The sequence below is a fragment of the Leguminivora glycinivorella genome, chromosome 1 (genome assembly GCF_023078275.1).
Source record: "Leguminivora glycinivorella isolate SPB_JAAS2020 chromosome 1, LegGlyc_1.1, whole genome shotgun sequence".
Lineage (NCBI taxonomy): Eukaryota > Metazoa > Arthropoda > Insecta > Lepidoptera > Tortricidae > Leguminivora > Leguminivora glycinivorella.
This window is the reverse complement of record NC_062971.1, coordinates 11640175-11657664: the sequence shown is the minus strand read 5'-3', so window position 1 is coordinate 11657664 and position 17490 is coordinate 11640175. Positions and strand designations below refer to the sequence as shown.

General features: G+C 36.5%; 1 protein-coding gene across 1 annotated transcript; it reads right to left on the bottom strand.

Moving 5' to 3' along the window:
* Positions 1-7378: 7378 nt before the first annotated feature.
* On the bottom strand, positions 7379-11273 carry LOC125227618. The gene is made up of 2 exons (XM_048131977.1): positions 9752-11273; positions 7379-9622 (listed from the first exon to the last, which is right to left on the bottom strand). Exons 1-2 carry the CDS (start codon positions 11111-11113, stop codon positions 7598-7600), a joined length of 3387 nt encoding a protein of 1128 aa, XP_047987934.1. The 5' UTR covers positions 11114-11273; the 3' UTR covers positions 7379-7597.
* Positions 11274-17490: the final 6217 nt, after the last annotated feature.

The following is a 17490-nucleotide window of genomic DNA, read 5'->3' as shown; positions in this document are numbered from 1 at the left end:
TACAACTTCCTATCCAATATTTCAAGTCTCTGTATGTTATATAGTTTATTTATCGAATGATTTATTTAATTGTTAACTCTACTAAAGCTACAAATTTTTAACTTCTGATTAGCAGAAACGTCAACAATCGATGCCACTAGGCTTAGAAAAAACTTAAAGGCCGTGAGTTCAAGTCTCACCCAAGGCAGACATTTTCCACTTTTAAATGTATTCTAAGGCATTGGTTCCACCGCAAGCTAGTAAGCAATGAACTATTGGCTATAAAAACGAACAAAAGATGAGCACTGCCGTGCAAATAAAAGAGTCACGGCGATATTGATAGTTCATCGCTAATTAAACATCGCCGTGTCTCTTTTATTTACTAAGCCTGAAGCTACAAATGTTGATATAACTGATAAATAAATACATACTTACAAATAACCTTAAACCAAAATATATATGTCCGGCTCGCTCATATGTCAGCGGCCTCTGCTAAGCGCCGACTTCCTACTAGTCGTTCTGGCGGCTGCCTCGGGTAACGATGTGCCTTATGGGAACGTCCCCCCTGTCTCCCCCTACTTCGTCAGAAGACAAGCAGACGAGCATTAACACTGCCCTTCATGTCAATTATACATACATCGTTACCCTCTACACAATTCGAAAATGTTTCACATTTATTTGCTATGAACTGACCAGTCTCTATTAATGATGTACTTTATGGGAACATCCCCCCTGTCTCCCCCTCCTTCGTTAGAAGACAAGCAGACGAGCATTAACACTGCCCTTCATGCCAATTATCCATACATCGTTACCCTCTTGACAGTTCCAAAATGTCACACATTTATTTATCAATTTTATCATAAACTGACCAGTCTCTATTACTGACCCTTTAGCACAACTTGCCTTGTCGCACGCGAGTTCATACATCAAGTGCGACTTTAAGTATGGAACTATGGACTCGCGCGCGACAAGGTAAGAGGGGCTAATGTGCCTTATGGGAACGTCCCGCCTATCACCTATAGGTTGGCCGGTAAGTACCTACACAGAAAAAAATGGTTTTTTGAAACAAGAACCAGATGTGTTTCACCTAATATTTCTTGATCTCAAATATATATATCTTGAAATAAGATAATCTCACTAACGTTTCAAAAATTTAAAATTCTTCATATTCAAGACCGAAAATCTTGGATGAAAGCAAATATTGTTTGAGTCAAAATTTATATCTCAAATCAAAACTAATTTATTTCTCACCTTAAGAATGATTAAGCAGATTTGATTTAAGAATTAATTCTTGTGCCAATATAGAGTCAAACTTAGCTCAAGATTACATTCAAATCTCAAATGAACAACTGAAAAGTATTCAAGCAAGTAATATGTTACTTGATAGGAGATATTATTTAGTTCACCCAAGAATTATTGAAATATTCAGCCAAGAATGTAGACATTCTAAAAGCAAGTAATATATTTCTTGGTAAAAGATTTTACTAGTTTCATTCAAGATCTAGTTATATTTACAATCAAGAATTTACAAAATCTTAAAGCAAGTAATATATTTCTTGGTAAAAGATATTACTAGTTTCATTCAAGATCTAGTTAAATTTACAATCAAGAATTTAAAAAATCTTAAAGCAAGTAATATATTTCTCGGTAAAAGATATTACTAGTTTCATTCAAGATTCTGTTAAATTAACAATCAAGAATTAAGACAATCTAAAAGCAAGTAATATATTTCTTGGTAAAAGATATTACTAGTTTCATTCAAGATCCAGTTAAATTTACAATCAAGAATTTAAAAAATCTAAAAGCAAGTAATATATTTCTCGGTAGAAGATATTACTAGTTTCATTCAAGATTCAGTTAAATTAATAACCAAGAATTAAGACAATCTAAAAGGAAGTAATATATTTCTCGGTATTAAAAGATATTACTAATTTCATTCAAGATTCAATTAAATTAACAAACAAGAATTTAGACATTCTAAAAGCAAGTAATATATTTCTCGGTAGAAGATATTACTAGTTTTATTCAAGATTCACTTAAATTAACAATCAAGAATTAAGACAATCTCAAAACGAATAATATACTTCTCGGTAAAAGATATTACTAGTTTTATTCAAGATTCAGTTAAATTAACAATCAAGAATTTAGACATTTTAAAAGGAAATAATAAATTTCTCGGTGGAAGATATTACTAGTTCAATCAAGATTCGGCTAAATTAACAATCAAGAATCAGAAATCCTAAAAGAAAGTACCTAATATATTTCTCAGTAGAAGATATTACTAGTTTCACTCAAGATTCAGTTAAATTAACAATGAAGAATGTAATAATATATAATATGACTAAGGACTACAAATACTACTATAGACAACAACACCCACACTACAATATTACTATATAATAGACTATAAATTTGTATGATAAGAAGCAAGCAAAGCATTTGTCACGGGTTTTAGTAATGTTTGCTGGAAAAACAATTAGTAGGTACTGAAAAGTATCGAAGTAGCAGGAATTCCCGGTACGACGCAGGTACCGGAAATTTTAGTCTGGTACTGAAGATTGTACCGGCACCGCAATCTATATACCTAAATATTGGCTTATATGCGTTGTACAAACCATAGCGAGGATTAAATACTTCGTCTGTTTGCATGTAATTGTATTGTATACCTATATATACTTACCTATGTTACGGAAAAAATCGTTTTTGTCTCAAGACAGTCGAAATATTTGAATCTTAAATCAAGACCTTCGAAAGCAAAAGCATTATTGCTCCAAGATATTATTTCTTGCTAGTTCTTGCAACAAAATTTACAAATCTTGTCTCAAGAAGTTGCATTTTTTGCTATGAGCAGTGTTGCTGTATTCATTTTTTACCCGATAATCTTGGAGAATGGTTTAGCGAACAATCTTCACACAATCTACCACGCTTTTGATATGTTTTTGAAATAATTGTAAAAGGCATAAAAAAATAAACCGTTTCATAAAACAACAAAGGCATAGAGCTACTTAGCGTGTTGCTACTTAGTTTTGCATAGGTACTTATACATTTCGAAAATTCCTTTAGTGTTTATCAAAATAATGAAATACGCATTATTTTGAAGTTTGATTAAAATCATGCACCAGTTACTTTTAGAAGTTTTTTTTATTATTGTTTAATAGGAGGCAAACGACATGTAAATAAAAAAAAATGTTTATTTCTTAGTATGTATAGACAGTCAAGCAAAAAGTGAGAATAAAAAATGGCGGCAAATTTGAAAACTGTATGGGCGCGGGTTTTTTACTCTCACGATTTGCTTGATCGTCTATAATTTATTGTATTTTTCGCATAATTTAAAACATACAGTTTTAAAAATAACCATACAACGAACAACTGACATTTAGATATAAAAAAGTTAAGCCTTAACGCGTGGCATTTTAAGTGTAGGTATGTACCTACCAAGAAAGACACGTTAGAAACCATACAAGTGCAATTACATAGATTACATACTGATTATCTATCATGAAGTTACGTATGTTTACTCATAAAACGTACTATTTCTAAATTAAACGTTTTTGGAATTTGCTTACAGGTAAAAAATGTCGTTTTTTTATAGAAATGTCGATCATTTGTCGTACCTGCACTTTATTACTTAAGAAGAAAAATATTTTTTTCAATGATCTTTGCCTTCCTTAAAAATAGGCCCCCTCCAGAAGTAACTGGTGCATGATTTTATACTTTTGACAAGTAGGAAAATAAAGCCCAATAGGTTAGAAGGCGGGATCGCCCAAGATTTTCTTGAAATAAGGTACCTATTTTATGGTTGCATATAAAACAAAAACAGATTTTATTATATTTTGCCTCAAATACGCATTATTTTGAAAAATACTACATGACAACTTTTATTTCTTACATAATTTGCCGTCGGGTAGCATTTTTAAAAATAGTTTATCCAAAAAACACCGAATGTTCCCCGTTTCGATCCACTGTGCGACGTATCGCGCCATGCAATAGCATTAAGACGGAAAAAGACTAAACTTCGGGCCTCTTTCCCATGTGACAGCTTGGCAAAAAAGAGTAGAAATTGAACTATTTTTTTTTATCATGGCTACACTTACTGTTTTCATAGAAAAGAGACGTCAAAGTGATTCAATAGTTGCCATATGCAAGACGTTTTACATAGACAGTGGCGCCCCTATTATTTTCTACTCTTTTTTGCCAGACTGTATATAGACGGTCAAGCAAATCGTGAGAACAAAATTCAAATTTTCTATGGGACGACAATGTATGAGCACATTATTCAAATTTGCCGCCATTTTTTACTCTCATGCTTTGCTTAACCATCTATAGTTACATTATCTAGGTTGGACTTGTGATTACTGATGTATTTATTGGGTAAAAAAAAACTGGTACTGGCAACATTCTTAAGTTGTCATCCAACAAACCAAGCTAACGGTCGAATGTGATCTGCTCGTGTACTGTTTTTCTTTTCGCACGTTTTTTTGCGTCGTTGTCATTGCTGTGAAAGTGTTATGGTGGTAAAATTAACTTGGTGATCGCAATCGCAAGTATACCTACTAAAATAATGGAAGAAGACACAGAAAACAAATTGGTATCCTGGGATGTGCCGTCAGTAGTCGTCGAGAACTTCAAAAGTAAGTTGTGTATTTTCTAGAATATCGCTGGCAGATCAAAAGGTATGGCAGATAAAATAGTTTCTCTTACCTTTAAAGCGTAAAGTAAGCATTTTTGTTTTACCAAGATACATGTTAAATGTTAGGTTAAACAAAATTACCTAAGTACATCATTTACATTTTTACTCATTTGCTAGATATATTTGTATGTTACTAAACTATTAAGAACTTAAGTATTATCTTATCAAAACGAGACAATGGGCATTTTGACACGTGGATGTAAATAAAACAAGTTATATTAATACTCGAAGTCCCATTTTGTTCAAATAATGTGTGAAAATCATGAAATTTTAAATCGAAATAACGAAAGCTTCTTAATCATTTATTTTGCAACTGCCATACATCTCCGGGGTCGATCAAGATGTTCATTTGTCTTCTGAAGTTTTTAAATTTCAAATATATTTTGTCACCATGTCGCAGTGGAAAACTTTGATTCAGTCTGTCTCCGACCGCAAGACTTAATGATATTGTGGTTTTGTGCTATTTTTAGTTATTACAGATATTTATTCGTTTTTGATCCACCTATTTCGTTCATTTCCCATTTCAATATACATAGGAGAGTTCCGCGATAGCTATCAAATATGCTTCAATATAAGATATTCATCATTGATATCCAATTATTTAAGTTATTTTTTTTTACAGAAAATGATATAAGCAAGGAACAGTTCAAATATTTGGTTTTAAATGATACTTGAAAGAGCTTTGCAAACACATTGGGCACCGAATTAAACTAAAAAGTAAACTACAAGATTACTTAGACTCAGTTACTGATACTGAAACTGCATATTTCTTCAATGAAGATTTAATGGTTATTAAAGCGAAAACAAACTGTATAGAAGTGATGCAAGTTGATCAAGATCAGTCAGTTATTCTGACAGACATTACTTTGGATTTGGATTCCTACTTAAGTGTACCAAGTAGGCTTTCACTGCCATAATTTGAATTGAAGAGTATCCGCCAATGTACTCCACAAGTAAATAGTGTTCTAAATTATTATCAAAAATACAAACAATTGAACTCGCAAAAAAGAAGCATCATTGTTGATGTTTTGGTGAAATATCACTACACATTTATTGTTAACAAGTAAGTACTTAGCTAATGGATTATAGGAGACCAGACAGCAGTAGTTTCAGGCTTGGTACAGTCACCTGCAATAATGTCTTACACAACGAAGGCCTCAAAAATATCTTACACACTCTTACAATGTCTCATAAGGTATTAGTGGCAGATATTTTTGCAGCCTTTATTGCGTAAGATATTATTACAGGTTACAGGTGACTGTACTTGCATGTCAATCCAGATGGATTGACGACTAGTGCGAGTTAGATATTCTTTCACAAGGGAGCAAAATTATGCATTTACGTCAAGGGTAGTTGTGATGGTTTTCTGTCTGGTTTCTATAATAAAATTAGTATAATATACTTAAATATGAATGAAGATTATTCAAAATATTTTTTCCTCAGCAACATCAAACCAGAAGAATTCAATTTGCTAGCTGCAAAAATTGTTTCACTTTTCCCAACTGAAAGTATATATACCTACTATATGAAAGCTGTGCCAACATGCAAATCTGCTTCAAGAAAATATGTGCCCGCTAAAGGCAAATTAGTGGACAAGGTTCGAAATCTCCTGTACATATCAGGAGAAAAGTGCAGGGGCTTAAACCCACTTGCTCTAATAGGGATTCGGATACAGATGTAGAGTCTGTGGAAAATAATCAAGGTAAAATCCATACTTATATTTGTACCTACTAATAATATAAATGCAAAAGTAACTCTGTCTGTCTGTTGTCTTTTTTCCTTTTGATTTTCACAAAGTAGGTATACCGAAGTTTCGATAAATTTTTTATTTGTTTTATTTCAGGGACTGCTTCAAATGACGACGCTATTTGGCTGAAATATAACAATGAGCTATGGGACCAAGTTTGTGAAAGGTGGAATAACACCTTTGAATTAAGACACAAACAAAAATTTGAAACTGTACATGATTTTCTTGAAACCTGGGCCATTTGAAAAGACAGCAAAGTAGATACTCTGGTAAGACATTCCTCAAAATAACTAGCTACCTCAATTCTATTTATATATGTATACAATTTATATTACAGATAAATTCCATACATATATAAATAGAATTGATTTTAGCATAAGATTTTTATTACTGGCCATGTTATACTAAAATGAATTCTGTGACCTATGAACAAAGCTTATTTCATAGGTCACAGAATTCATTACACCAAAAATGATTTTGGTGTAACGTGGCCAGTTACTACACTAAATACATTAAAAATAAACGCCATATTTCCTTTAGAACACTTCTCTTAATCAAAGCGTCTTATATTTATTTTAGTAGCTATACTTGCGATCGCAATCACCAATTTATTTTTCACAGCAATGACAACGACGCCAAAAAACGAGCGAAAAGAAAAAGAGCACACAAGCAGATCACATTCAGCCATTAGCATTTAGTTTGTTGGATGACAACTTGAAAATGTTCAAATTCAAATGGGATTCAAGTTCAACCCAGGACCTTGTACTTCATAGGCAGAGTCACTACCCACGAAGAAAGGTGTACGAGCCGTACACCTTAGATGATATGATTTTTGATGGTTGATTGTAGTCTTGATAGAAACACTGATTTTGATACACTTATAAATTTATTGATAACCAAGGTATATTGAGTACTAGCTAGGAGCACGTATAAACGTAAACTAATGCATAAATCGATGTATGGCGTAATCGCAAATACAGCAATTAAAATAAAGTCATTATTATATTAATTTTAATGCTGACGCGAGAAATGTGCGATGCTTGCATTGTACATATTCCCGGCCAGGAGATGAGAGATTGATAAAAGATGCTGATACATTATTCTTATATAAATCTGATCATTACAGCGAAATGTATTGAAATAGAATCAAACAAATGAAATAGAATTTAAGTTGCAAGGAATTATTTGATTGAAGTAAATCCCCTAAACATGGAAATGTTTGTAGAGTTAAGCGCAGTCGCCGCGACGCGATGATCTTGTCTCTCAGGGGGTTGTCCATTGTGGTGGTGCTCGGTCGCTGATGGGATAGAGCTGCGCGATGTGATGGACATCGAGGTTGGTCTGCGGCCGCTCTCCCGGGGGGCGGCGGCGGCGGCGGCGGCGAACGGAGGGGTGAGGCGCGCGACGAGTTGCCGTCGACGAATGTAGCGGCGCACGTACAGCGCTGCTAACACTGCGACAATGCCCATGACCACGTAGATTACTGTATAATGATGAATGTCGTGGTAGTTGATTCTGTCTGATAGGGCTCCCTCGTTCTTCATATGTTCGATTTGATCTCTGATGACCTTGAAATATTTGTCGTTATTTTCAAGAGCTGTTGATTCGCCTTGCAAGACTGGTACTGTTAGGTTTATAACGTTGTTGATGGAAGGCACGTCGAACTTAACAACGTTTGATTGTGTTTTGATTTCGTTCGAGAGTTTCTTCTGGGGAAATATAGTAAAGGCGTCTCCATTCAACACGCACTCTGTTCGAAGGGTTATGATTCCTGCCTTGTTCAAATGCTCAGCCTTGACCTCCTGTCCGCATATGATTCTCGCAGTACATTCGTCACAACAAAAGTATAGGTATGTATTCATAGTGCTTAGTTCCGTCCATATGTTTCGACAAGTGTCAGAGTCAGCTGAACACTCGTTCGACATTTGATCGGCGATGCAGAGGTGTGAGTCAGACTTTAGTTGATAAATTGGACCTTGTAGCGTACAAATGAGAGTATATGAATCGTAGTGCGAGCATTTATTTACAGTTTCATCCAACATAGGTATATACGATTCTTTTTTGATGTTTATAGCCACTTGTTTTGCTATGGGTCGTATTTTGATCATATTTTTTCCAACTTGACGTGGGATTGATATTAATCTGAAGAGTTCATACACATCTTGAAAAACTAAGGGAATCTTGATTTCGAAGATAAGGTACTGACGGGTCATTCTTGTTCGCACTTTCATTAATTGATATAGTTTGGGTAGATCTGTGTTGATGTTCTCGCAGGGTAGAGTCAAATCCTTTGGCATCTGCCCGGCTATGATGTTCAGCTCATCTTTCAACTGTTGTGGTGTCAAGAGATGCACGTTAAATTTGCCATAAATAACGTTAGCAATGGTGTCCAATAAAGTGTCTTGTATGCTCTTCAGGTTCACGAGTATGTTGTTAGCGATGATTGATGATACGGTGATTTCATTTATGTGGGTTGATTCTTGCATTTCAGTTGCCTGCTTGTTAAGGCTCTTCTCGATGTTGTTTATGTGTTGATTGAACGTTTTGTGCTGATTTTGCATTGATGTTTCAACTCTTTTCAGTAAGTTAGCTTCCGCCTCGATAACCGAAGTTTGATTCCTCCATAATTGTGCTAAATGTTTCTCATTAGCTCTGGTCAGGTCGATGTCCTTCTGATATTGTTCGGCAAACTGTTCATCGAGCACGCCGAACAGGCTGTGAGCGACGTTACCGACGCCGTTGAAGAAGGCCCTTCTCTGTCGTGGGGACTCGACGCGTTGACCGAGTAGCATGCTGTCGTAGTATTTTAGTTCCGAAAAGGCGTGGCGCAGTTGAGTTAGGACGATGTTGCACTGTTGTTTATTTTCGAGGGCGTGACACATATTTTCCAAGTGTCTGATGTATTTGGAAAATAGTTCTGATCCTTCCCAGTACGGATTAATATCATAATAAACTACAAGTTTCCACTCGTCTCGGGCCAGCTTCATGTTCGTTATTTTATCAAAATAAATGCCTTGTCCCTCTTTGAAATGTGACACGCTATGATTGCATTGTGCCGGTGATATAATTAACATAAACAACATAAGCGCCATAGTGATGTAATTGATGAGTTTTGATCTTGTTTTCCTTTGTTTTGTTTGTTTTGCTGGGGGCGCGACCGACGAGGGCAACGTGTCTTCTTTCTGTACTTCTTTGGTTGATGATGATGATTCGTTTTCTGATACTGGCAGTTTAGACAGTTTGATAATGGGCCTTTTGATTATTGAATTTTTTGTCTTCACTGATACGTATCCCGAATAGTCAACACCGGTGTTAAAAAACGGCCTTGATGGATTTGATCTCGACTCAGGTAAGTCTCCCATGAGTTGTGATTGCTTTGGGGGTTTCTGCTTGAGGCATGTTATGCAACGACGGAGGCGATTTTTTGTAGCTCTATTACCTCCTATGATCCAGACTGATTCTCTTAGCTTCGAGTGAGTGAGTTTGGCAGTTCCGTGCAAAGTAGCTTTATGTGCTTGATCTATAAGCAACTCGGTCAAACGACCTCTATGTGGAATGATAAGAGGATGCTTCATTTCCCAGCTGATGTGTGCGTTGTGAAGGCGTCCTCGAACGCGTAGCATTCCATTTTGATCCAGGAAAGGTCTTAATTTCACAATATTGCTTTTTAAATGCACTGATTGATTTGTTTTCAAATTTATTATTTCATTTGAAAACTCTCTTTCTTGCACGTACTTGATGATTCTATTTTTAGCTGTGTTTAACTCGTCAGCTGTTAGGTAACTCGAGCTTTGCTGACGCCGCGAAGCCACTCGTAGTATCCAGGCGAGTACGCGGGTGCAATGAGTCATGTTGCTATGCTTACATATTAATTCATTGATAATATCGCCGTCTGTTTGTTGACATGTTACCGCGTGGCTTTGTTTTGATATTTTAACCTCTTGATCCGTAGTGAACGTGGGCCTTTCTTGATTTTCACTGTATGATGACAGCCAGTTTGGTCCATTCCACCAAAGAGGGTGTTTTAATAACTGCTGGGCCGTGATTCCGCGACTAGCGCAGTCGGCCGGGTTTTCTTCGGACTTGACGTAGTTCCAACAAGTCGGTGGTATGATTTTTGTAATTTTCGTAACTCGGTTAGCTATAAATGGCTTCCACTTGCTAGGTTCGCCGTTTAGCCAGCCCAAAACTGCTGTACTGTCAGACCAGCAGACCGTTTTGATTTGGTTTTCTGACAGAGATAGCTTGACCTTCTCCATGAGGGCTGATAGAAGTAGAGCTGAACACAGTTCTAGTCTCGGCAAGGACACAGCTTTTTTCGACGGTACAAGTCTTGATTTTGCTGCTATCAGTACCGGCGGTGGCGGCGTTGCTTTTTTGTCGTCGGTGGAGATAACACGGCAGTAGATTGCGCATGCGTATGCTTTAGTTGATGAGTCACAATAACCGTGTAGTTCGATTTCTTGATTCTTGCAGGTATTTAGCCAACGCGGGATTTTGATATCTTTGATAACTTGGAGGTCTTGTGAAATTGTGAACCATTCTTTCTTGATATTTTGGGGTATTTGATCGTTCCATCCGATGTCATTTGATATGACATTTTGAAACAGTAACTTCAGTTTCGTGGTTACTGGTGACAGCCATCCCAGAGGGTCAAATACTTGTGCTATATTCGACAGCAACTCTCTCTTCGTCATTGTGATTGATGTTTGAGTTGGGAGTGGTGCAATTTTTAGTTGGAAACTGAATACATCTTCCTGAGGATGCCAGCGTAGACCCAGCGTTTTCGTTGTTTCTTGATCTTTAAATTCGAACGTTTCTTGCTGATCTTGAGTCTTACTAGCTCCTTGCAATAGTTCGGGCGTGTTTGATGCCCATTTGCGAAGATTAAATCCTCCTGATTTTAATAAATTGATCAAATCTTGTTTCATTTTCTTCGCTGATTCGAGATCGTGACAGCCGTGTAGCAGGTCATCCATGTAAAAACTCTCTTCAACGACTTTAGCCGCTTGAGGATAGTTGTGGCGTTCGTCGTTGGCCAGCTGTCTTAAAGTCATCATAGCTAACCATGGAGCAGCCTTGGTGCCATATGTTGTTGTTGTTAGAGCGTATTCACGGAACCTTTGATGTTCATTGTCTCTCCATATGATTTTCTGATATTTTTGATCTTGAATGTTCATACCAATCATTCTAAACATTTTTTCAATGTCTGCCACGTACGCCACCTTATATTGTCTCCACTTGATGATGAGTGACAATAAGTCGTGTTGTAAATTGGGTCCGCTGTACATGATGTCGTTCAGACTTGTCCCATTTGACGTTTTGGCAGACGCATTGAAGACCATCCTATGAGATGTAGTTGCTGACTCAGGTCTTTTTACGCAATGATGTGGCAAAAAGCACTCCTGTGTCGAGTTGAGCAGACTTCGTCTGTACATTCGCGCATGTGGCCTAAACTAATGTATTCTTGTATAAACTTCTTGTACTCCTTTTCGATATTTTGATCCTTTCGAAATTTCATCTCGAGTTGCCTGAACTGTGCTATGGCTATGTTCTTTGAGTATCCAAGCGCATCTTCCTTCTCTGGCTTCAACGGCAATCGAACAACATATCTTCCGTCCTCTTGTCGAAAAGTAGTTTCGCGGTAGAAGTCTACACAATGTTGATCTTCTGATGACAAATTTGATGTTTCATTGATGTCTTCAATGGTCCAAAAGCGCGAGATATCACTCATGTTGTTGACGATGGTGCAGCCTTGTTGATACGATGGCAATGGGACCTTTCCGTTAATGATATACCCGAGTTTCGTTTTCTGGGCTACGGGGAGGTCATCGTCTTTTACTATGGTTCCATTTTGGACGAATTTGGCGTAGATTTCTGTTCCTAATATGATATCAATCTGTCGGCTGATGTTGTAATCCGGATCTGCCAGTGGTAGTCCTCTTAAATATGACAAATCGGGCTTGACGAAGGTTTGATTCGGCAGTGGCAGAGTGAGTTTATTCATGATAAATAACTCGGCGTCAAATTGAAAGTCACAATGCAGTGATGACAAAGAGACGTTTATAACGCCGTTACAGGAGTTTCCATTAATTCCCAGGCCGTACATAGTGTCATCACAGCTTTCCCGGGGTGTTTGGAGAAGTTGAGCCGCAGCCTCCGTGATCAATGACATCTGTGCTCCAGGATCAATAAACGCCCTCAAAGTGTGATACTTTCCATCTACTGCCCTTACTTTGATGAGGGCGGTAGGTAATAAAACTTCTATATTTTTTCTACATTCTTGCGTAATACTTGCAACAGTTTTGCGCTTATTAAGTGGATCGGAAGTCTCTTGTTTCTGACTGTAGGCATCATGCACGAGCGTGTTATGTCGTTCATGACACGTGCGGCATCGACTCGTTGAAAAACATTCCTTATCGTAATGATTATAAAGGCAATTTTTGCATAGATTCAATCTTGCAATAGTGCTTCGTTTGCTTTCTGGTCTTGCACTTTGAAATGTTTCGCAATTAAATATGCCATGATTTTTATTACAAACCGGGCAATGTTTTCTTTGATAATAACTTGATTTAACATCATTTGATTTATTTTGTGATAATGATGAATCTTTTATGCCCATAAATGATTTGTAATAAGGTTTTCTTGGTGCTTCTGATTGATGAGATGTTTTTGGTGTATCCAACTTGCGGCGGCTCGCTTCATATGATGTAAATTTCATTTCTAGAAAATCTAGGAAGTCCTTTAAGGTCGGCAAGTCACGTGGGTTCTTCAATGATTCGACGTACTCCGTATGACTTTCCGGGTCCAATTTTTGTGATAGAATATGGACGATAAGGGGATCCCATGACACGATGTCCACGCCTAGGTTCCTGATGGCGTTTAGGCACTCGTTGGTGGTGTCATGTAGGCGCTTGATTTGTTGATATGATTGTTGTTGCATTGTTGATAGCGAAAGCAGGTTGTTGAGGTGTGCGGTGAAAATTAGTTTCGTGTTGTTGTACCTGTGGTTTAGGATATCCCAACAGGTTTCATAGTTTTCTGAGCTGATGTTCAGATGTTGAATGAGTTTTTCAGCTTCACCTTTAACCTTATTTTTCAAAAATTGCATCTTCTGTGCATTAGACATCGAGCGGTTATGATGTATGGCTTCATTAAATAAATCCTTGAATGAAACCCACTGTTGATAGTTTCCACTAAAGGGTGGGATGTCCATGACGGGGTTGATTTTTCACGGTGGACCATGGACCATATTTTGGAATTGATAGATTTTTTCATATCTTGGAATTTCTTCTCATATTTGCAAAACGTTTGATTATAAGTTTCGTCGTTTTCGAAAAGTTCACTGTCGATGTCCCAGTGAAGAGTGTCAATAGTTGTCCAACGAGACTGTACTGATTTAAGTAAATCTTCCAATTCCCACTTTTCATTTACTGTGGAGAGGTCGATGTAATGTAGAGTACGTGCGAAGGCCTTGAAGTTGCTCTGTTGCTTTCTCATCTTTTCTGACAACTTGGCAGCATCGACGCTTGGTTTTTCGGTGATATTGAAAATAGGTGCAATTGCGAAAGCAGAATTGATTGTAGCCTGGGTGGCCGACCTTTCTTGATCTACAGATTGATGGGTAGGGACGGCGCGGCTTTGAAGATCCGATGGCCCAGGTTGCTTTTCTTCATTTTTGGTTCTTTCTTTAGCCCAGTTGGGCATCTCTGACGAAGGGAGTGGTGAACGTTCTGTTGGTTTCGGTGAAATTGGTCTCGGTCTCGGTGATAAGGCAGCCTTTTGAACTGTATCCAAATGATCAAGCAATAAAGACCGAGCTGATTCGTAGAAGGATTTGGTTTTGATGTATGTTTTTTCGGCAAAAGAAGTGCAGTCCTCGTTCTGGAATTCTAATAACTTTGCATGATTGCTTTGAAACTCTTGCCAGAACCCGTCGAGGCCGGCCAACTTGTTATTGATGTTAGACATAGTCCGACGGCTTGGACCATCTTTCTTGTAGTTCTCAAATAGCCTGTTCATATTGGCCATGAGCTGATTTTGATTACTGCAAATTGCTTCCATTTCCTTGTCTAAACTCATCTTGATTTATTGATATATGTAGTAGAGTAGATTGATAATTTGATAGTGAGTATTAATCAAAATATTTGACAATACTGTGGCCACTGATGTATGATATTGATATTGATTACCTTGGTTAACTGATTAAAAATTGATGATAATTTGATAATAGCTGCAGCACTATAATGATGATTTTACAAGTTCGAGATTCCTCTTACTTGAATTGATAGTAGACGTCTTCTGTTGATCTTGATATCTTCGATGATGAACTGATTTTTCTATGACAATGAATATAGTCAGGCTTTGATGATTCACTACGCCTGTTTCATCCGCACGGTGAGACCCGCTTGTGGGAGGCTGATTGGACGAAATCACTGTCACAGTCACTGATGGCTTCGAAGGACCATTAAGATGTACGAGCCGTACACCTTAGATGATATGATTTTTGATGGTTGATTGTAGTCTTGATAGAAACACTGATTTTGATACACTTATAAATTTATTGATAACCAAGGTATATTGAGTACTAGCTAGGAGCACGTATAAACGTAAACTAATGCATAAATCGATGTATGGCGTAATCGCAAATACAGCAATTAAAATAAAGTCATTATTATATTAATTTTAATGCTGACGCGAGAAATGTGCGATGCTTGCATTGTACAAAAGGTACAGAGGCCGTTAAAACGTAATTAATTACAATGCATTCATAATTGATCATTTTATGAAAATATGTGTGAGTCTAATGTCTCATATCATTTTTTTTTAATTTCAGACAAAATAATTCCGGTGCGGATTTACCTGCTATATTTTTTAATACCACCCAAAGGCCGAAAATCTAGGAAAGTCAAGTTCTCAACCACTGAATCAATCCAGGGCTTATTAGTTCAGATAGATGTAAGTATTCTATGCATCCAATCCAAATTTAAGGGTTTTATTCTATTTATTTTATTATTAATATACATTTATATTATTAACTATAAAAGTTGTGTAACTGTTCAGTTAATGTTTTACTATTTTACTCTTCGAGTCAAGCGAGTTCAATATATTTCATTTTGGTAAATATGTTCCCAGAACATAATAAAGTAGTATTCCATTTAATTTTTCCCACTCATTTTTTATGAAAATCATTACTAGTGAGTGTGCATGGGACAGCGTCCCACTTTGTCGATTGCTATAAAGCCGCTTTGTCAGTTTATTCATATAAAGATACAAGTAAATCTTGCCTTAATGGTAACCGACAAAGTGGGACGTTTTACTAACACACTCTACGTGTGTAAACTGTAAGGCATGCAAAGTTGCCATAGAGCCACCATAATGAAGTCATATTTTACTTACCATGTTTTGGTATTTGTTACTTCTTTATTTAATTACAATAATTAAGGGAAAAATTAAAAACTTTTCACCACACCAACTGGTAAAGGCTTACTTTGCTATTCAAAAACAGATAGCAAAATTGCATTTTATCCACTAGAGTGCCAAATAATTTCAAACAAAATTTAACTTGATATCTTTAATTTTAGATCCCTGGTGGAAATTACCTAAATATATATGACTATTTTGAATCATAATTATTGAATAAATTGATAGTTTTGATTTAGTTTGATGTTTTATAGTCAGTGTTTTCTTCGTGTTGGTGTGGTGAACATTTTTGTGTTTCACTCGGCGGCAAAGTTTGTTTAACCTTCGTCCCTTGAAACCCTCGCAACGCACAAGATTCCACTTTTCGAACCACTCGCTACGCTCGCGAGTGGTTCAATATTGGAATCTTTCGGTTGCTCAGGTTTCAATATTGGCACGTGCGGTTAAACAACTTTGCCCCCTTGTAAAACAACTAACTATTGTGTACCTTAAAATTCCATTTTCTATATGACTAAGTCTCTGCTGTACATATTTTAATGAAGAAAAAAGAACTTCTATTTTTGTAGTGGAGCCTCTGCTGAGCAGTGGGATATTCCTGGGAACTATGGCATTACTTTTAAATTATGTTTTTAATGCAGGACGCCGGAGATATCGACAGCGTAATCGCAGCCCAGAAAGCTAAGGCTGCAGCCCGGAAGGATACCGTGCAACCCTTCGTGCTCATACAAAGACCGCTACAAAACTTCGCCCAGATATACATCGTTATTCATGATATCAAATACCACGTGCATTCAGCTGCAAAGGCGTTCGACTTATTGTTTAAGATTTACCACGTTTTCCACGCCAAGTATCCCCAAGTGTGTGAGCACCTCCACGTAATTATTCAAAAAAAGTGTATCAAATCCATACGGCGTATGATACAGTAGGTACCACCGTATATAGTTGACGTTTTAAACTTAGATGTGTAAAATTTGGTCTTTGTATTTTTATTAATAGTATAGGATCCGTACTAAGCTCGATCTTCACCAACGTGTTAACCAGATGAAAATAAGTTTCTGAACATGTCTCCTCAATAAAAATGAATGGTCAAGATTATTTTTTAAAAATCTTTGAATTTTTTTTAAATAATCTTGACCATTTTTATTGAGGTTACCATAGTAAGACATGTTCAGGAACTTATTTTACTTAATAAAATATTATTTTCACCTGGTTAACACGTCGGTGAAGATCGAGCTTAGTACGGATCTTAGACTATAAAGTTCTTGAAATGTAAAAATATACTAAGCTACAGAAATTTTATCTATGACATTTGGTCTTATGTACCTACCTAAGTATTTGCACCATCTATTTACAATTGACGTGATTTGTTCTAAGTTTGACTTGTAGAGAATCTTGGTACTTTTAAAAAGTACATTTTACATTTGGAACTTATTCATAAAATAAAAACTACCATTATTTTTATGTGTAAGTGAGTATCTTCAATTAAAAATAGAGTAAGAGATTATGTTTTCTTTAAATCATTTACTATTAGCAAACATTGTAGACGTACTCCAACAATTACGTAATTCCAAGTCAGAATATTCCTTTTTATCTACTAGGTGATTCAATTCTTTTGCAGCGTCCTTTCTTAGTGACGGGTTGTATAATTGAT

Bases quoted from the DNA above. Each gene is read 5' to 3' on its own strand.
- LOC125227618 (XM_048131977.1), bottom strand. From the start codon at position 11,113: ATGACGAAGAGAGAGTTGCTGTCGAATATAGCACAAGTATTTGACCCT. The intron at 9,623-9,751 runs AATCCATCAAGG...GAAAACGAATCA, and splicing joins ACTTACCTGAGTCGAGATCA to TCATCATCAACCAAAGAAGT.